Source organism: Convolutriloba macropyga, chromosome 14 (genome assembly GCF_964194025.1).
Source record: "Convolutriloba macropyga chromosome 14, txConMacr16.3, whole genome shotgun sequence".
Taxonomy (NCBI): Eukaryota; Metazoa; Xenacoelomorpha; order Acoela; family Convolutidae; genus Convolutriloba; species Convolutriloba macropyga.
Window position 1 is genome coordinate 8,442,516 of NC_134481.1, and position 22,028 is coordinate 8,464,543.

General features: G+C 39.6%; 1 protein-coding gene across 2 annotated transcripts in view; it reads right to left on the reverse strand.

Moving 5' to 3' along the window:
- Positions 1 to 292: 292 nt before the first annotated feature.
- LOC142353198 (chymotrypsin-like elastase family member 1) overlaps positions 293 to 22,028 on the reverse strand; it is a 49,557-nt gene continuing 27,821 nt past the window's right edge. The window contains exons 3-6 of one of the 2 annotated variants that reach the window (XR_012761036.1): positions 18,425 to 18,512; positions 3,054 to 3,190; positions 1,953 to 2,140; positions 293 to 395 (exon numbers count right to left, since the gene is read on the reverse strand). Coding sequence is in view for 1 of the 2 variants with exons in the window: in XM_075405418.1 (XP_075261533.1) it covers positions 2,112 to 2,140; positions 3,054 to 3,190; positions 18,425 to 18,512 (254 nt within the window). In the remaining variant the exon portion in view is untranslated. Of the gene's footprint in view, positions 396 to 1,793; positions 2,141 to 3,053; positions 3,191 to 18,424; positions 18,513 to 22,028 lie in introns of those variants that run through there. The other variant, XM_075405418.1, reaches the window with a different exon arrangement.

The following is a 22,028-nucleotide window of genomic DNA, read 5'->3' on the forward strand; positions in this document are numbered from 1 at the left end:
TTCAGGACTTGTCCTGCTGTCTTTTTTTAATTATTCAAGCTTCCTTGATCGAATGGAAGCTAACAATAATCTCACGTGGTTATTCTGACGTAGCTTGTAGAATCTCCCAAGCCACAAGTTTTTAGCAGTCTTACAGGATCATATTTGATGTCGTACAAATCATACACTATCTTCCAGTAAGATCCTTGCATGACTAATAAGAAAACATATCAATCATACATGACCTAGTCTGGTTACTAAGAATCATATATCACCTAGTATGACCACTAAAAATGTTGTACAATGAGCAACCCGGGATGTCAATTCATTTTTGTTTAAACATGAACTGGTAACTCAAAATAGAAATGATCAGAGTCACTTGAGGAAATTGTTGTCGTGGCAGAACAACAGCCCGCCTAAGATATTCATGATGTTGTCTTTTAGTATTGCGGGCCGCTATCACACGTAGCGCTGATATGGCTGTAAACAAATTTAGTTAACAGAATTGAATTCAGAATCTGAATAAAATTTCACTCAGGTACGTGAATAAAAAATTCTTGCTTTTACAGAAGAAAGTAAAAAGATAATAGATAATTACTTGGAGTTCGTACTTTAGTAATTTTTTTCGTGTTAAATTTGAGGAGAAATTTAAATTTGTTTACCTGTTTCTATTAAAACGTCGAGGTTTAAAAATACAATTGTTCTTTCAAATTGTCCAGAAAAGACCATGTCCAGGTATGGTAAATTTATTTGTGTCAGAGTGTAAGAGTGCAGTTTTATGTCATCTGGATGTACAAATTAATTGTACAAATTCAACTTTTAACCGCAATTTTATTTTTTGAAGACCAGATTTTTTCTGCTATGATTTTTTACTTTTTTGTATGTTTTGTGCTTGTGAAAGATTCGTTTGATAATTTTTAGTCCATTCATTTAAATGTTTTCTAAATTTTTTCAAAATGTTTTTCATGAAACTATACGCGTTGCTGTTGGGTTGTCTGTCCGGTTTCAGACCAAAGACGTACGTTTGACGCAAGCTTTTTGATTAGTGGGAAAAACGCTTTTCCTGGTGGTATTGTTGTAATTGACTGCTTGTAATCCAACGAAATATAAAATATGCGTAAACTTCGATGAACTGCTTTGTGGTATTCCATAACAGAATGTTAACAAATAGGGGTGGAGGTTTGTCGACATTTTATTCTTTTTAAAACAACAACTTTGAAGAATTTTAAGGACGATACTATACTGAAAATAGAAATCTTCAATTCCCTTATTTCCGGAGTTTTGGCCAATCAAGAAGTCAGATCAGTCAAAATTTTATCCAGAATTGATATTCATTACATTGCAAAAAGCACATTTGCTTTAGTATATTCACTCGGGACATAGCTGTTTCACGCTTGTATTTTACGCACATATATTATGATCAGGAGAATTCTAGCGACGAGTTTAGTAGATTCTAATCTTTGATCTTGTCACTCTTTTCCGTTCGTTTGATATCAGCGGCCAAAATTGTTTATGCAACGATGCGGGCACTTGAGTGTGACAAATAATTATTATCACCGTTAGATTATTGTCACACCAGAGATCTTACATTATTCTCTGTAAAACCTCGACACGGGCTTAACCCTGCTATGTGATTATTATAAAAAGCTGAGAGGGATCTCAATTTTAATAATATAATTTTTATGTGTGTTTGTTCCTCATTTCACTTACCGATGAAAAAAAAACTTTTCAGTTCAATTATTTAGTATCAGTTTATTCATATACCCAAACGATAGCTGTGATAGCGATTGTGAAGACTGATTTTGTACAAGACAACCCGATGAAAGTAAATTTTCTCAGCTTAGAATTAAATCTGTCAGAATGTCTAAAAATTAAAGAGTTTTAAATTGGTTTTCTCTGAAATCGCTTTGAAAACAATTTCGAACCGATGTTTATTTTAGACATTTTTTTTTCAAAATAGTGATAGCGCCCACATGATCCATAAATGATGATTTGGAATGCTTGCAAACACACTTGCAGAGATCTCAGTTTCATTCATGTTCACCAAAGGGTAGCTTGCCACGCCATATAAACATGTGAAGTTGCATCCAAAAAGACTGGAAAGAGCATATAAAGGGCCACCGTCGTCAAATTTACCCAAGCCACCGCCCTCTAGAATCGACTAAGAGGACGATCTTCTCTGGTTCTACCCTCCAGTCATCGATAACCATAGCAACCCCATCCCAAAATGCAGTTTTCGTTCATTAGAAACACTTTACTTTGCAAATGGGAGTAGGTCCTCGTGAGTCACGTGTTTTAGCAAAAGTTATCTGTGATTGAAGTGTTCGATCTACAGTATACAGAAGACTCGGTGGCGTCGGTCAAAAACATTATTAACCCAGTTTAATAATACCTATTTTCAATGATAACCATTTTTTTGTTTTGGAGACGTGAATTCAAAATTACATAAAAATTTAACAAAAACTGTATCTAGTTGTGACTGGCTGCAGAATTAATACTCTGTAATAATTTTCTAATCATGATTCAACTAGACTATCAAAACAAAATTAAATCTGGAACAATAATAATTTACAAGCTCCGTTTTCAACTGACATAAGCTGTTTTGAAATTTTCGATGCATTATTATCTGTTTGTTTGCTGTTTGTGTGTGTGTGTGTGTGTGTGTGTGTGCGTGTGTGTGTGTGTGTGTGTGTGTGTGTGTGTGTGTGTGTGTGTGTGTATGTGTAGGTGTGTGTGTGTGTGTGTGTGTGTGTGTGTGTGTGTGTGTATGTGTGTGTGTGTATGTGTAGGTGTGTGTGTGTGTGTGTGTGTGTGTGTGTTTTGTGTGTGATTGTGCATGTGTTTGTGTGTATGTTTGCATCAAGCGGGGATAAGTGGATTTCCACGAAGAGAACACAAAAATGGGGGGGGGGGTAAAGTCAGAAAAGATCCCTTAGTGCAAATACTGCCATATGGGCATTGGATTTGTTGTTGACTATTGTCCACTGATACTGTCAGATTATGAAATTCCGTCAAATAGACACGACGAAGTTGCCAAGGAATGACTGCGTACTTTAGCATTATAGATCCCATACCGGAGGCTACAAGTAGGGTTCCAATGTCTTGAGATACTGGGCATAGAGGCAAAAATGCATAGGGTTCCAACTGAACTGATTTCTTCAGATATAGCAGGGCAATGTCATCAACTGGTACTCCGTCTATAACTTCGTATCTGAAAAATGAACTCGAGTTGAGAAACTCGACCCTGCTATTTCCTCCAAACCCCCCCCCCCCGTTAACTGATTGTTGCTTTACTTAAACCTGTGTGATGTGCCCAAACTAAACTAGCTGTGCTTTCTCCGAATCAAAGATCATGCGTCACAAAACTAAGCTTGCTGTGCGTCCATAGACAGACCACCCAGTGAAACGAAACTTGATACACCATGTCATGTCATGCAAGATCTTGCCAACTCGTGCAAAACTTGACACATCTTGCCAAGATCTTGATTGATAAAATTTCTTGGAACACCTTGATAAGATCTTGGCAAGATCTTATCAAGACATGTCAAGAAATTTTCTTGGCTTAACCTGATAAGATCTTGATAATGTCGATGAGCTTAAACTGTCAGAATTATTGTTTTTGAAAAAAATGTGGTTATGAAAAATTTTGGTTTTTAAGCTGACTTTTTTTGTTTTTCGTATTTGATGTTATGAAAAATTTTGGTTTTTAAGCTGACTTTTTTTGTTTTTCGTATTTGATGTTAGATGCTTAAATACTGTAGTTGCTTTGGATGTATTCAATTTGCGGAGTGTTGTTTTTTTGCTGTTTTGTTTTTTCAACGCTTGTTTTTTTGTCTTATATCATGTTACAATTTTTAAAATTTTTTGGGACCTTAGTGGGGGCCTTCACGGTGGTGGTCCTGTCTAAGGTGTGTACTATGTACATACCGAGCTAGCATCCACTTAAAAATTTTATTATACTGGAAAAAAGCAGCTCATTTGTTGGTTAATAAACTAACGGGAGCAGTATTTTCTGACATTCTTGATAATTCTTGATAATTCTTGCTTAATCTTATGATTTCCGGCTACATCTTGTTTTTGGGTGCTATTGAATTTTTAATACTTGTTATATCTTGCCATGTCATGGTTAATGTTTCTTGGAAATCTTGCCAAGATCTTGTTTCTTGACAGCCATGCAAAAAAAACTTGCAAGTTCGTACATATCTTGGATGTTTTCTCGGTAAGTACCATGGCAAGATCTTGGCAAGATTTACCAAGATTTAGTATGTTTCTTACCAAGATGTACCAAGTTTCGATTCACTGGGCATCATGCGGTCAAAAATGCTTATCTCCAGACTTTCGTGCGTTCAGTCATGTCTCCAGGCCATGAACAACCCCTTGTCGAGGAGTCAGTTCAAACTCTCGAATAGGGCGCCCCCTTCAATTTTGAACGGTTTACACCGCTCTGGCTCGTTCAATTTGAACTCAACATTAAACGTTCGATACTTATGTCGAGGGTTTGTTGCATTTTGGACAATATGGCAGCTTCGATGTTACGCAAAAAGCTACGCAAAAGTAAATAGCATAATCTCTGAGCCTTATTTTAAATTACTTGCAGTTCTGAGTACTTTTTGGAAAAAAATATCCCTTCTTACGAGTTTTACTTATTATGAGAACCGAAACTATAAACTTGTGTCTGTTGGGTTTAATTAAATTTACTAACCTTGAAAACATAGAAATATTTTGCAAAAAAATGGCCTATTTCTGCTCAGTGAAGGTACAAATTCATCGCATAATTCTGTTCATTTTTAGAATATGAGGCTCTCCTCAAGTTGATGTCATCTTACTTTTATTTAGGTTCATTAACGTCGTTGATTTCCCAGGCTAAACAGTGAATACAAAACAACCAGTGACCATGAAACGAATTCTAACAATTATCAAATTCTATAACTACTTGTTGATTTCAACTAGCTTTTAAAACACAAAGCCTATTTTTTCAGCGTTTTTAATTTGCTGATCGTCTATATTTTTAGAAACTGCTACTGATATGAAACCCATCCACAAAACCCACTTTATGCCACTTCAGATCTGCGCCTCACCAATACAAGTTTTTTTGCAAGTTATAAAGACAATTGTTTGTGGCGATAGTCAACAGCAATATCGATCCATATTTTCAAATAAAATAGTCGATAATAGGTTTTTTTTTGCAAAAGAGGCATCTAAGTTGAGTTGCCGAAACCTTCTATAATTGCTCGAAATTTCTTGAACAATCAGATATTAAATTGGAAGCAGAAACATTTTGTTGCCAGACTATCCAGGTCAACTTTATACAAAACTATCCTTTTACAGCCTAATATTAATTCTAAAAGCCTAATCAGACAAAAACGGCTTCCATGATCGTCTCTTTTGGCACAATAAAACATAATAGAGTTGCAGCAGATGAGATTAGCAAATATAGAAAGTAAGAAAAAATTACTGCAAGTAGGCAGGGAAAGAGTTAAACTCCACCGGAATTGACTAGCAAATCATATCGACTTCTATACAGATCTCGATTATCCAATAGACCGCAATGTAATTTTAGGAAGTCAGAAATGACTTCCGATAATTTTCGAGTTTTGAATTGAGAAACGATCGAGTTAGAGTTTGACGTCACAACCTTCAAGCTATGAAATCGGGAATACAATGCTATGTAAACCGACTGATTCCCGGGTCGAGGTTTGGCGGTGAATTTTTGTAAGAAATGCGGTGAAATGCGAAGAAAGTAAAAAATTTCACCGCGTATTTCTTACATCTTTTTGCGGTGAATGGGGTGAATCACGGTGAATTAATTATTTTCACCGCGTTTTCAGTATTCTTACAAAAAAGAAACTTCGTTACACGGGTTCGAACCTCTTGCCTCTTGAATGTCTGCAGCTTCTTATTCCACTGCGGCAACTGAAACTTACTTCTATGACATTTCTTGTGATTTTAAATCAGAATCAGTAAACGTTGGAAAGCAAATGAAGCGATTTTTGTAAGACATGTGGTGAATTTTTTTCACCGCTCTCACCGCCTTCACCGCTTTTCAAACATTAAACTTGTTGCGAATGCAAAGTAAGCGTATTTATATATATAAACTAAGCAGCGTATGTTTGTAAGCGTGTAAGCGTATATATTTGAATTGAATAGCAAGCAATCAAGGCGGCATAGCGCAGACGGTAACGCACTGGACTCCGAATCGAAAGGTCGCTGGTTCGAGCCCCCGACTACGACCAAATTGGCAAAGCAAAATCAGTATTCTAATACATGTACCTTGAGCAACGGACTGTTAGAGAGCGGTTTTGGGCCGAACCAGCCCGATTTAGACTAAGATGACTTAGATATAAAATTATTAGAGTATCAAAACGCTTTGAATGGTTCAATTTTAGGGCCAATGCAAGGCCAAATTACGTCATACATGAACTGAATCGACCGATATTGGCTAGCAAAAGGCTAACAGGTAGTGTCTAGCCTTTTTGCCGCCAGTGTTACTTTGAATAACTTTTGTTAACGTGGTGAAGTGAACTTCTTATGTGTCGTATGTTATATACACAAGCTATAGTTGACATAAAAAGCCGTTTCTTGAATCTTATTCGATTCGTAATTGTTGAATAAAGATTTCCCGTCTTCCGTTTTGTTACATTCGAGTTTATTGTCGGATACAAGGCTCGAATATTTGGTCCACCGCGTGAGAAAAAACCAGGACGAGGATTTTTCGTTCTTACATCGACTTCTATCGGTCAGGGGCCGGCTCAACGTTGGTGATAGTGTTCTGTGGAGCACTACTAGTGGTTCAGTGTTGCGTAGAGTGACTTTGGCAGTCAGAGGCGGGGTCAACGTTGGTGATAGTGTTGTGTGGAGCACTACTAGTGGTTCAGTGTTGCGTAAGTGTGACTTTGGCAGTCAGAGGCCGGGTCAGCGTTGGTGATAGTGGTCCGTGGAGCACTGCTAGTGGTTCAGTGTCCCGTAGAGTGACTTTGGCAGTCAGAGGCCGGGTCAACATTGGTGATAGTGTTCTGTGGAGCACTGCTAGTGGTTCAGTGTCCCGTTGAGTGACTTTGGCAGTCAGAGGCCGGGTCAACATTGGTGATGGTGGTCCGTGGAGCACTGCTAGTGGTTCAGTGTTGCGTAGTGTGACTTTGGCAGTCAGAGGCCGGGTCAACGTTGGTGATAGTGTTCCGTGGAGCACTGCTAGTGGTTCAGTGTCCCGTAGAGTGACTTTGGCAGTCAGAGGCCGGGTTAACATTGTTGATAGTGTTCTGTGGAGCACTGCTAGTGGTTCAGTGTCCCGTTGAGTGACTTTGGCAGTCAGAGGCAGGGTCAACGCTGGTGATAGTGGTCCGTGGAGCATTGCTAGTGGGTCAGTGTCCTGTGGAGTGACTTTGACAATCAGAGGCGTGGTCGGATAACTTCATAGTGACGTGAGGAGCATAGAGTTCCAAAACTGTAAGCTCAACTGTTGGGACTACTTTAGTAGTTGATCAGACGTTGTCAGACTCTTAAACTTGGTGCTAATATTTTACACTGGCGGCACATACTTAGCCTAGATATACTTTTGAACCCATAGCACTAAGCCGAAAACCTTCGGGTGCTCAGTTAGCCGAATAACGTTGAGTGCTCAATTAGCCGATTAACTTCGGGTGCTCAGTTAGCCGAATAACTTCGGGTGCTCAGTTAGCCGAATAACTTTGGGTGCTCAATTAGCCGAATAACTTTGGGTGCTCAATTAGCCGAATAACTTTGAGTGCTCAATTAGCCGAATATCTTCGGGTGCTCAATTAGCCGCATAACTTTGGGTGCTCAATTAGCCGAATAACTTTGGGTGCTCAATTAGCCGAATAACTTCGGGTGCTCAATTAGCCGAATAACTTCGGTTGCTCAGTTAGCCGAATAACTTTGTGTGTTCAATTAGCCGAAAATTTTTTGGGTGTTCACTTAGCCGAAAATTTTTTGGGTGTTCACTTAGCCGAAAAATTTTTTGGGTGTTCAATTAGCCGAAAATTTTTTGGGTGTTCAATTAGCCGAAAAATTTTTGGGTGTTCAATTAGCCGAAAATTTTTTGGGTGTTCACTTAGCCGAAAAATTGTTGGGTGTTCAATTAGCCGAAAATTTTTTGGGTGTTCACTTAGCCGAAAAATTTTTGGGTGTTCAATTAGCCGAAAATTTTTTGGGTGTTCAATTAGCCGAAAAATTTTTGGGTGTTCACTTAGCCGAAAAATTTTTGGGTGTTCAATTAGCCGAAAATTTTTTGGGTGTTCACTTAGCCGAAAAATTTTTAGTGTGTTCACTTAGCCGAAAAATTTTTGGGTGTTCAATTAGCCGAAAAATTTTTTGGGTGTTCAATTAGCCGAAAATTTTTTGGGTGTTCAATTAGCCGAAAAATTTTTGGTGTTCAATTAGCCGAAAAAAAAATTGGGTGTTCAGTTAGCCGAAAATTTTTGGGTGTTCAATTAGCCTAAAATTTTTTGGGTGTTCAATTAGCCGAAAATTTTTGTATTCAATTAGCCGAAAAATTGGGTGTTCATTTATCCGAAAACTTTTAGCAGTTCACTTAGCCGAATTCAATGCTTTTTATAGTAGGTGCTAGTTCATTGAGCCGCAAAATAAACAAACTACGGGACCCTCAGTATACACGACACCTTAATACATCTATAGCTGAGCCCGGACTCAGTTTTAAGGCCGTTAAACAGAGAAAGACCGTGCAATTTAAGCTCAAATACGAGTACCCACAGGCAAGTGAAGTAATAATTTGGCACGACGCTATAAACAATAGCTTAACACCCCATCATAACAATAACCATAGCCCACTATCTGCGTCTGAACTCATTCAAGAACTTTACGCAATCGAAAATAAGATAAAAGCTATTGTTTACTGTCCACGACAGGGCGCCCCAGATATCTTCGAGGACCTGAAGCAAACAAGTTTCGTCGTGGTTCACGTCATAAAAGACCTCCTATCAAAGCGCAAAGCCAAGGATCCTTCGATTCTGAACGACTATTTGCAACTTCATCCGCCCTTCTGCTGTGAAATAAAATCACTCTCTATTGTGAGATTTCATAGCGCCAACCTAAATTGTCTGATAAAAAAGACCAGACCAAAAAGGCTTAACCAGCGCCGTCGAAAAGCTCGAGCAAACAGGGCTGCCGCTCTCGAGGGGAACTCTGCTGACGAGCCGTGGCTAGCTTAAGTGCAAGGCTATAGCTTGTTTGCAGTTTTTTCCTCGTTAGTGGTTGATCTGTTCTTTTGAGCCTTTAAGAAACTAAATTCTAGTCCGTTTCCCAATTCCTCATAGTGTATTTGATTTACGAAATTATTGCTGGTAACGATTCCCCTTTCTTATTCTTTTGCTGGTAAGAGTCATCTGAAATTCGGAATATCGTATTAAGTGTGCCTAATTCATTGAAACAAACATCTAACCTTTAATACCGTTGTTTTCAAGATGGAAGCTCAGGCCATCAAGTTGTCTGAAGCTAGATCTAAAGTTGAATTAAGTGTGAATGACTTGTACAAAAGAATCGACGAAGCAATAAATAGTAAAATACGAAAAACAAAAGTCGAGACATTAGTTAACAAAGCAAAGGAACTCTTGTCAACAGCAATTGACAAAAACGATCAACTGGTTCAGTTAGCCTCACGACATCCAAATAAAATAAAACTTAACGAGGAGCTTGAACTTTGGCTCAAAGAAGCAAGCGAAGCTCATGACAATTATGTAGCAAAAGCACGACAATACATTGAGCTCAGTGATGAGACAATTGGTGAATCAACATTCCGCCGAAAAACATCAAGATGTGGATCGAAAACTGTCTCAATCTCGTCTAGCCAGAGGAGAAGAGAACAGGAAATAGCAAGACTTCAACGAGAAGAGATTGAGAGAGAGAATGAGAACATAATCAAACTCGCTCAACAAAAGCATCAATTAGAGCTAGACACAATTAGCGAAGAGAACAGGAAAAGATTGTTTGACGCAAAAGTCAAGGAGATTCGGGCAATGGAGTCATCCGATGAGAGCCTTGATGGTGATCTCGGGGAGCAAACAATTTTAAATAATGATAAAAATTCTGAGCGTGTAACAGAATGGGTTGACAGTTCAGTGGCAAACAATATTTTGCCTACAACTCTTCGTTCAAACCGCGCAGAAAACGAAATTCAAGAAAATGGTTTCCTCCAAGCTTCGAACTCATTACCACCACATGAAACCGATAATCTCCTAACAGGCCCTTCGATGCTGCAAAATTCGGTGAACGCTCCAAACGCTGCATCAGGTCCGTTATTGCAGCAAAGCAATCATTCACCACCAAAGGACGGTAACCCGCGTGAAAACGTCGACCGTACTCCCAAAGGAGTATCATATTTTTTGTCTTTTGGAAAGGAAGACAGACAGACCAGTCCGCAGGCAAGTAATAACGTCGCTAACCAGACCGCTGATACGGTAGCATCAGCGCCTCAACCCTCACAGTTGCCAGAACCCTCGAGCTGGGCACCAGTCCCCAGCGCAGTTTCATATTTGAATCAACCAGATCATCATTTAGCAAACATAAACAACCCCACATTGACAAACTTGCATCTATTACTTCTGATCATCAGAACGTACAATACCCTGTCCAAAACATGCAACGTAGTTTTTGTCCCATGACTAGCCACCTCCTGCCAAACATGACTTTGTGGCATGTACCTCATCCGGCAACCGTAACTTCCTCACATCCTCAACAAGTTCAACAACAAGTTTTGCAAACAAATTTGAATAAACCTGTTGTATCCTATTCAAGTGGAGGTACAACCTACTACAACCAAAACCCGTTTTCCGATCCAACCTTTATCGGTCAACACAAACCCTCATCGTCATTACCGGTGCAGCACGGTTTGTATTCAAACCCAATGCTGCCCTACGCAACCATGCCAGCCAATACTACTGGTACCTTCCATTCGTATCATCCATCAACGTCTGTTGCTCCCGCACACGATAATTCCTTCAATATTAAGGATCTAGCGGACGCAATAACCTCCAGTCAACTCAATCCATTACCAAAATGGACGCTTGCGCAATATAATGGGGACCCACTTCTTTGGCATGAGTGGATAGGGCAGTTCAAAATTGCCATAGACTCTCAAAACCTCTCTGATGCAGCAAAATTAACTTATTTGAAAACTCTTCTAACCGGAAGAGCTAAAAAATCCATTGAGCAGTTTGCGTATAGTGGTGCATTGTATAACGATGCCATGAAAGTTCTGGAACGGAAATTCGGCCAACCCCATGCCGTAGTTGGCGCTCACCTTGATAAACTTAACAATTACCCACCATTAAAAATGCACAATTCGGAAAATGTAATTGCTTTCGCATTAGTAATTTCAAGTTTAGTTGGAGTTTTTCAGTCATTGTCATATGACGCCAATTTGCGTAGCTCATCTTTACTGAATCAAGTGGTACAAAAGCTCCCGCCCAATCTCAAGGAATCCTGGTGTTCACATATAGTGAAAAAGCAGTGGCTCAGGCCTACCTTGTTAGAATTCAACGATTGGTTACAAGAAAAAGCGGACACACATGACCGCATGAAAGCAGTCAAATTTAGACAGACTAAGACAGACGAACCACCAGTTGTAAATAAAACAAAAACAACTTCAAAGGCTTTCGCGTCAAACTCAAAACTTGCCGACGCAAAACAGAAGAACCCGTCAACAAGAAACGGGAGCGATCTTGGTTGCCCGCACTGCAAGGCAAATCACCCAATTTGGAAAAGCCCGAATTTCAAAAGTGAAAACCCAACTCAGAGAGCGAAAATTGTAGCAGAACATAGACTATGCTTCTCCTGTCTCAATGGTTCCCATCAATTTAGAAATTGTCCCAACCCACGAAAGTGCAAACAACCTGGTTGCACTAGTACACATAATATTCTGTTACACGGTTCCGAACGCATCTTCACTAAGAACAATGCAAAGAAACCAAGTGAAACGAAAAGCGTCACGGATCCACCGCAGTCAACATCTCTAGTTACACTCAATTCGGAAAACATCTGTACTCCCAATCAAGATGGAAACTCGTCATCTTTCCCTGCTGTGTCCGACGTTAAAGGTCTTTTACAGGTTAAGGAAGTCCAACTCAAAGGCCCCACAGCTAAGGAAACAAAAGTGCTGGCTTTATGTGATCCTGCCTGCAGTCACTCGTGGATTGCGGCAAGTGCTGCGGCAAGACTCAATCTGAAAGGTTCACCTCTTAAACTGACTGTTTGCGGAATAAATGCAAAACAAGTCATTGATACACTTATTACAGACGTGACAGTTAAACCATTAGGTGATAACACCTGTGAAAGTTTCAACGTAAGTCCATACATAAGAGACACGCTAAATGTTGGTTCTGATATTATCAATGTACCTCAACTACAGGAAACATATCCGTATTTAAGTGTGCTAGATCCCGTTCAGTACAGTAACTCAAATGTCGAAATGATTATAGGCCAAGAAGTTTACCATGCAATCTGACCTATCGAATATTTTGAAAGCGATTCAAAATGTGCGCCCGTTGCCGTCCGTCTTCCAATTGGTTGGGTTCTAAGTGGACCTCTGCCTGCCACTTCTAGTTTCATAACCTCCTGTTTTAAAATTGTTACTGAACCGGAAACAGATCTAGCCGAACAACTGAAGTCCTGGTATGACATGGAGTCATACGGAGCTGTAATAGAGGTTGACCCCAGGTCTTCTTCAGACCGTAGAGCAGTTGAAATACTGGAAAAGACAACTTTTAATGACGGAAAACGGTATCAAGTTGGTATGCTGTGGTCAAAAGACGACCTTCATTTACCGTATAACTACTACTCAGCACTCGTTCAACTGAAGTCCCTTGAAAAAAGACTTTTCAGGGACCAAGACCTCCGAGTGAAGTACGAAACGAGCATTAAGGATGACGTAGACAAAGGCTATGTGATTCAAGTGCTTAACTCTAAAGATCCCAGTGAACGGTCTAGACGCGAATGGTACTTGCCTCATCACCCCGTCGTTAATCCCAATAAGCCAAACAAGATGAGAAGGGTGTTAAATGGTGCGGCAAAATTTCATGGAACATCATTAAATAAATCATTGTTGACAGGTCCTGATTTACTTCAGCGTTTGATTCATACTCTTATCCGCTTCCGCCAGTATCAGTACGCAGTCTCTGCTGATATAGAAGGCATGTTCCTCCAGGTTGGAGTGCTTCCTCAGGATCAACCGTGCCTTAGATTTTTGTGGCGGGAGGATCCATCAACTGATGTGATGGTATATCAGTACACCAGGCATATCTTTGGTGCGAAAGACTCGCCCACATGCGCGAATTATGCCCTCCAACGAACAGCCAAGGACAATAGCCGTCAGTACCCAGATGCATCGCAAGCTGTGTCGGAAAAGTTTTATATGGACGACTACCTCGACTCCTTAGACGAACCAGAGAAAGCACTGAAGAGAGCCAAGGAACTCGTAGAACTACTTATGTTGGGAGGATTTAAATTAACAAAGTTTGTAAGCAGCGTTCCACACCTGCTCGATGAACTCGACAACAGCTTCAAAACCAATGACCAAGAAGAGCCAAAAGTTATTGGAAGTTCTGAGGAAGTTTCTGAGTTCTCACATCATTGGGTCTGAAATGGGACCACAAAAAAGACACACTAGTTGTCAGCCGTGGAACAAAGTACGTGGACAACAAAAACGTAACTCAACGCCTAGTACTTAGTTTAGTTTCAAAAGTCTTTGACCCAATTGGGTTAGTAGCCCCCTTCACAGTTACCGCCCGACTGTTGCTGAAAGATATATGGAGGTTGAGTGGTCAAGACTGGGACAAGGTGCTGCCCGATGACATGATTGATAGGTTCTGTGCATGGAGTTCAGATTTACCCAAAGTAGGAAACCTAACAGTCGCTAGGAGTTTTTTCTCTGGCGAGTTCGACTCAACCGAGCTTCATGTTTTCGGGGATAGTTCCCAGGAAGTCTTCAGCGCTGTTGCCTTCCTGAGATCAAAGGTAAGGTCAGGACCCACTACGCATACCGAAATTGCTTTTATTTTAGGAAAAGCAAGAGTTGCACCCATGAAATGTTTGACCGTACCCAAACTCGAACTTCAAGCAGCCCTCCTAGCAACGCGCCTAAAGGTAGACATATATAAAGCTTTAACAATTCCTCTTAGTAAAACGTTCATGTGGACAGATAGCACGACTGTGCTTCAGTGGCTGAGATCCTTCGATAAACAGCCCATCTTTGTTGCCAATAGGGTTTCGGAAATATTGGAGTCCACAACAGTCGACCAATGGTTTCATGTACCATCGACAGACAATCCCGCGGACGCTGGTACAAGGGGAATGTCAGCCGATGGCCTGTGTGCCAGTAGCTGGTTGAAAGGTCCAATTTTCCTGTTTACGTCAGATTTTCCTTTCCAGCCAAATAACGAGATATTAGGCAATCTGAAAAAACCGTTAACCAGTCCCTTGGGCGATCCGGTTCAAAAACAAGAAAGCAGTCTTGCGAGCAACGTTTCCTACGAAGAAAAACTGTTCGATTACACAAAATTTAGCTCCTACTTTAAACTAGTTAGGATAACCGCTTATCTCCTCCGCATCCTCCCGAAGCACGCCCATTTCCGGTCATCAGATGCTTCAATTCTTAGGCCCGATGAACTCCAGGTTGCTGAAGCAAAACTTCAGTTCCTCGTTCAATCTGAATCATTCCCGTTCGAGAAAAAACAACTTCTGGATGAAAAGCACCTTATCAGAAGAAGCCCAATCTCACCGTATACCCCTTTCATTGGTCCCAATGCTCTGATCAGATCTAGTGGCCGCATCAAACTATTAGTTGAAGCCGACTATGACATCAAACACCCCATCATACTTGATAGCCGTCACCCCGCTGTAAGGCTCTTTCTGAAAAAAGAGCATTTAGTTAACCACCACGAGGGCATTGACTTTTTGCGAGCTTGCATACAACGACGCTACGCAGTCCTGAAACTGCGTTCCGCATTACGGTCTATCAAATTTAACTGCGTATTATGCCGTAAGCGTAGCAAAAAGTCCGTTCAGCCAATGATGGCCGACTTACCGGCCGAACGTCTTTCCTATGGTTCCCCTCCCTTCTTCAATACGGGAATGGATTATTTCGGCCCATTTTATGTATCAGTGAAACGCTCAAGTGAAAAGCGTTGGGGTTTCCTTTTCACGTGCCTCACAACACGCGCCTTGCATATTGAGGTTGTGCCATCGATGGACATGAATTCCTGCGTTATGGGAATTGAAAGGTTCATTGCTCGGAGAGGAAAACCCCGCGTCCTTTGGTCGGATAATGGAACCAACTTTATTGCTACCAAGAAGGAACTATCATTGTGTATACAGAGTTGGAATCAAAAATTCATTGCGAGTCAAATGTCTGAAAGGGGAATCTTGTGGCACTTCAATCCACCATCTGCCCCACATCATGGTGGCTCGTGGGAACGAATGGTGAGGAGTGTTAAACGCACTTTTTATGCAGTTCTTGGCAACCGACGTCTTACTGACGAAGTCTTACAAACGACATTCTGTTTAGTTGAATCAACTTTAAATAACAGGCCTCTTACGCCTGTAAGCTCTGAACCTACGGAACTTGATGCCATAACACCTAATCACTTCGTTCTCGGAAACAGGTCAAGCACTGTGCCTTCGCTTTTGTCAGAAGAGGACTTCGACCACCGCAAGAGATACGTGCGAGCTCAGTGCTACGCGGACTCAATTTGGAAAAGGTGGCTAGCTGAATATGTCCCAAACCTGAATCGTCGCAGTAAATGGTCCACACCGGCAAACACAGAGCTTAAATCTGGGGATCTTGTATGGGTGGCCGACGAATTGAGCCCCCGTGGACACTTTCCCATGGGTCGCATTGAAAACCTCCGTTATGTCAGCGATGGCATTGCCCGTTCGGCTGAGATAAGGACAAATACTGGTAAGTATATCCGACCGGTTGTAAAACTAATACCTGTTTTAGAAACAACACTTTCGGAGCCGGAGGATGTTGCGAATGCAAAGTAAGCGTATTTATATATATAAACTAAGCAGCGTCTGTTTGTAAGCGTGTAAGCGTATATATTTGAATTGAATAGCAAGCAATCAAGGCGGCATAGCGCAGACGGTAACGCACTGGACTCCGAATCGAAAGGTCGCTGGTTCGAGCCCCCGACTACGACCAAATTGGCAAAGCAAAATCAGTATTCTAATACATGTACCTTGAGCAACGGACTGTTAGAGAGCGGTTTTGGGCCGAACCAGCCCGATTTAGACTAAGATGACTTAGATATAAAATTATTAGAGTATCAAAACGCTTTGAATGGTTCAATTTTAGGGCCAATGCAAGGCCAAATTACGTCATACATGAACTGAATCGACCGATATTGGCTAGCAAAAGGCTAACAGGTAGTGTCTAGCCTTTTTGCCGCCAGTGTTACTTTGAATACTTTTTGTTAACGTGGTGAAGTGAACTTCTTATGTGTCGCATGTTATATACACAAGCTATAGTTGACATAAAAAGCCGTTTCTTGAATCTTATTCGATTCGTAATTGTTGAATAAAGATTTCCCGTCTTCCGTTTTGTTACATTCGAGTTTATTGTCGGATACAAGGCTCGAATAAAATTGGAACAAAAGTTGATGCGGTGAATTTTTGTGAGAAATGCAGAAATGCAGTGGGTTTCGCGGTTAAATTTTGTAAGAAATTCGGTGAAATCCGGCGAGATATTTTTTTTCACCGCATTCACCCCAATCACCGCATTTCTTACAAACAAATCACCGCATTCACCGCATTTCTTACAAAATTTTACCCAAAAACTCGACCCGGGTTTGTGGCAAATCTTGTCGCTAATTGAAACGTTGAATAATACGTATCTCTTTTACCAAGAGATAGCTTGTGAGTAATGATCAGAATGCAATTGGGCGTCATAATCAGTTCCAAATTGCACCGAAATTCACTTTTGTGCAGACTCACGTGAGCTCAGAACCATCCCATGTCAGACGCAAGTGAGCAATTTTTTTCTGATCAGACCCACAAAAGAGCTAAACAGATCAGTGACAAGCGTCAAATTTGAACAAATTTTTTAGCCTCTTCCAAATGTATCCATAAAGCTTGATTTGAACCTCATGAGAATCTAGAAATTTTACTCTTGGGGAGAAACCAATATGATAGCCATTTCATTTGTTTTATATATAATGATCCAGACTAAAAAGACTATGATCAGACCGTCCAGACCGAATTGACCTCTGATCAGACCGAAATCAGACCATGGTCCAAACTATTGTGCGCTCGAACCAATTTCCAGACCCTGTAATTTCGGTCTGGGAACACAGGGGTGTGCGCTCGATTGGGTCTGATCATAGCTCAATTTGGGTCTGGACCAAAACCTGGGTATGCTTTTGCCACATGTTTCTGACTCTATAGCTAAACATAGACTGTTTTCGATAAAAACAAAGGATCTTCAGTTGCTTAAATTTACCTGTAAACGAAACCGACAATTGCTAACTAATGAAGTCCTTGGTTTTGATCATTTGCTACCATCAGATGGTTAAAGAATCTTAGGTCAGAACTCGGCTGTTTTGTTGCTTCGTGACAGAGCCAAAATTTTCTTTGTTAAACAGTATGCAGAAAATTATATGAAAAATATGCGTTCGAAGTTCTCTGAACAGACTCAAGTGCACTCAAAAAGTTTTCTGACCAAACGCACTTGCGCTCAAAATTTTCTCTGATCAGATTATCCTGCGCTCCTGACGTCAACCAGTCCATGACGTTTTCGGGGCGCAAGAAACAAGTAGAGCGCCAGTGAGTCTGATTAGAGGTCAATTCCAAATGGGCTCTCGTCTTGATATGGGCGTGTGAGTTTCATAACGAATTTTCCTTACCCTTTAATATTTGCTGGATTTCAGTAATTGTTACCATATAATGAAAAAGAGAATGTTGTATTTGTATACTATGAAAAGAAAATCAGAACAATTTTGGAACTAAGGCAATTAAGATCTGATTAAAAAAAATTAATCCAAGTGAATACCGATATCCCTAAATGGGCTAATTCTTACATAGCATTGGTTCTTAATTGGATGGCAATGGGCAACGTCTCGATCTTTATATCACAGTAGAGCAAAGAGTCTTCTACCGAATTGCAGTTTTTGGAAATATCTGAGCGAGAGATTGGGGCGTAAGCTGGACGCAATTTCGACAGTTTTGTCCGCAATTTTGTGTATCTAAACTTGTTAGTTCGATAATTTTATGTAACTATTATTCGCAATTATATAACTATTATCCGCATTTATTTGAAAATCGGGATTTGCGACTTATTAGTTCCAAAGAAAAGGTTGTCTCATTTGCAATTTCGCTGTTTTTAGGCAAGTAATGAACCACTAGATTTGCAATTCGGTACCGACCCCGCGCTGGTATGAAGTAAAAAATGTGCTGGTTAGTGAACTTATTAATACGCTCTTACTTGGGATGAATTACAATCTGCTCCACTTGGACTAAAAGTTTGGGCGTTTTTGCAGTGAAATCCCCAGTTTGTACAACCAGTGAGTCTGCTAAAACAAAGAAAGATTTCAATTTGGACGCATTACAGTGCAGAGGTATACCCAAATCGTCACGGGCAGATATGCCCGATGTGTGTATCTCGTGTTCGTTTTTACTATGTTAATACATTGAAAGTGGTACAATATTGCGGAAAATATCTACTTTAGCAGAAACCGGCAAAATGGAAGGGAATATCGTCTCCCGTGTTCGCAAAAGTGTCCTAATTTTAGCCGCGGAATACAAGTACAAACTTAATAACCTATTTTTTGCGCGAGTTGTATCACGCATCCGCTCCATTTATGTTTTGATTTTTCGCACGCAATGTAGCTCGATTTAGCATATAATCCGCAATTAAGCCCAACTTAATTAATACTTATTTAATTAAGCCTAACTTATTACTACTAGTAGTACTTTACTACTACTTTATTACTACTTATAGTACTTTATTACTACTTATTTCTACTTATTAGTACTATTTATTAATACTTATTAAAATTGGCCAATCCCACATTGATATACAAACTCTTTGATGTGTGAGGGATTTTTCGGGAAAAAAATCAGTTTTTGTGGTAGCATGTATTTAAAGCACTTTAAAGCTTTGAAGGCTTCAATTAAATCTTTATTAAAGTGCTTATTGCATGCTCAAAATGCGAGCGAATAATAGATACCTAAATTGAGCGGAAACGTGCTACAAGATTTGTTACCTAATTTTCGCACCGAATGTTCTTTTATTTCGCAAAATTGGCGGAACCCCTTTTGCGAAATGTAAGATACAAAGGATGTCATCTAATTTCGTTCATTGTATGTAACTAATTTTCGAGCCAATTTTGCTACGGCGGAAACTTTGGGGTATACCTCTGCATCGTATTGCGGATCAAAAAGTTTGTATGTCAACTTAAGGCACTTATTAAGGCACTGATTGGAAATCGCCTAGTGAGAGCCCTACTCTAGTTGAGATCTATAAATTTTCCCAGAAAGTACTCTTTAAGAAAAGAGGCACAAAGTCAGTGGTGGGGGGATATTGACGCAAATTGCACGGTAGAGCACATGCCTAAAGTCAACACCAATCGACTTCGAGAGGGTATCTTGCTAGATTCTGACAGAGTCTTGCCAGATGATCCATCGTTTAGCAAGATTTTTTTCCAAATCATTGCAAGATCTTGCAAGGTTACGATTCGTCTTGAAAGAACCTAGGAATCTAGCAACAGCACACATCATTTTGCAAAAAAAACAATTAAATAGAGCATGACGAGAAAGATTTTTTCCATCAGTTTTTTTTCAATGCGATAACAATTTACAAACAATATAGCAGCATTTTTGTTCTGCTCAAACTAAAATATGATATAACTTTATAAAAGAGTGTATAATATTTTGCAAAAATGATAAATCTAACGCTAAAGTGCAAAAAAGTGTAAAAAAGTGTAACATCAACTACTTATACTTTTTTCCATTGAAAAAAAAATGTATCGTGTAATTAAAAAAACTCAAAAAATGAACAGTTCAAAAATTTTGAGGAGTTCTGTTAAACCTCGAAAAAAGTTGTACTTTAGTAAAAATACAAACATCTGACGTAAACTTTGCTTCAAAATTTCTCCTATAACGCAATCAATAATGTTTTGGGAAGTTTCTGCGGCAAATGAACAATAATGTGTCCATAACAGCTAATGAGAGCAGCGCTGAATCGGAACAAACCAGCAATAACCTTGCAAGATATCCGTTCCTCTTGCAAGAACTTGCAAGATAACCATAATCTTTCAAGACTTTGCAAGGTAGCCACTTCCATGAAGAATCTTGCACGATCTTACAAGATATCCATCTAATATCAACTAGTTATTAACAAACTCTAGTATCAACAACTCTCTTCTTGGGGGTCCAAGCACGGTCTTTTCATATGCACTATAAACTTTTCGTGTGAGAATCGCACAAAAGTTGTTTATTTTAATTCAATTTCTCGCGTAAAATCAAACGCACGATTAAAGACCCATTTGCACGAAAAATGAACTGCCATGATTTTCTCCGGTTAAACCATAACATTCTTTCGCATTAAAAACCAGAAAAAGCGTGTAGAAAACTTACGATTTTTTGGGTAAATCAGAAAGAAATTCGTGTGAAAAATTACACTCAATTTTTGCAAAAACGCATAAAAATTTGCCTAAATTTGCATAAAAAATAAAAAGTTGCGGAATATCCAAACAGATTAGACATTTTCTTTATAGAATCATTCCTACAAAAAAAAATTTAGAAACAATTCGTCAAGTGAGAAAAATTGTGTCTTTTCTCACTAGACAATTTTAGAGTGTACATGAAAACGGTCAAGCTTACTCTTTTCAATCCAATCATTTTTTCTAGTACACGTGAAGAGGTCAGCCATCAAAGACAGATATTTGCCAAACCTATTTTGGTGGCGGACAGGGAGTTCAAACTGACCAGATTGCAAAAAGATTTGATCAGAGCGAACAGACGTTAGCCGACCTTGGCCAGACCAATTATTTTAACTTGAAATAACTGCAGAAGTGGTTAATATGGCTCACACAAACACAAACAGGGAAAAATATGTAATGAAAGGTTTAATGTAAAGCTAAGCGTTGATACAGTTATTGTGATGATCACTTCAAAGCATGATCTTCAAACAAATGGGCTTAGTAAATGCCAAATGATGTCAACTATCATTATATTCCGAATTGTCGTTAAAAAACACACACTTACACACATGCACACACACACACACACACACACACACACACACACACACACACACGCACACACACACACACACACACACAAACACACAAACACACACACACACAAACACACAAACACACACAAAAACACACACACACACAAACACACACACACACACAGACACCAAACACACACACACACACACACACAAAAAAACACACTCACACACACGAGCGCGCGCGACTGCACGAACGAACGCACAGTCGCACTTACACACGCATGTACACACACAAGTAGTATATAGATGAGCGGAGCTGCCCGGGGGGGGGGGGGGTGGTGACCCACATGTTTTAAGATAGGCTATAGCGATTTCAAATCATTTTGGTCACCGTTCAATTATCACAGTAATGTATAAAGATAGGTAATAGATTTTACATGTATTAAGATTTGATTTTTGATAGTATTGTATAAAAATGGGTAATAGGTTTTACATGTATTAACATTAGAGTTATGGGAACAACGTATAAAGATAGGTAATAGATTTTACATGAATTAAGATCTGATTTTTGACAGTAATTTATAAAGATAGGTTTTAGATTTTACACGCATTAAGATTGCAAATAAGACAACATCGCTTTAAGATTGGTAATAGGTCTTATGTATAAGATTTCTCTTTAAATTTTTCATCACAAAATAACAAAAAAAAGATTAACAGATAGCAAATTGGAAAATGAAGCTGTGTTATATTTTTAATTGCTCTTGAACGCAGTTCATAGCTACTATTGTAAACTTGTGTGTCTTTTTTATGCAAGTCTTTCGCTTGACATTTTTGCGCTTTTCTTCTA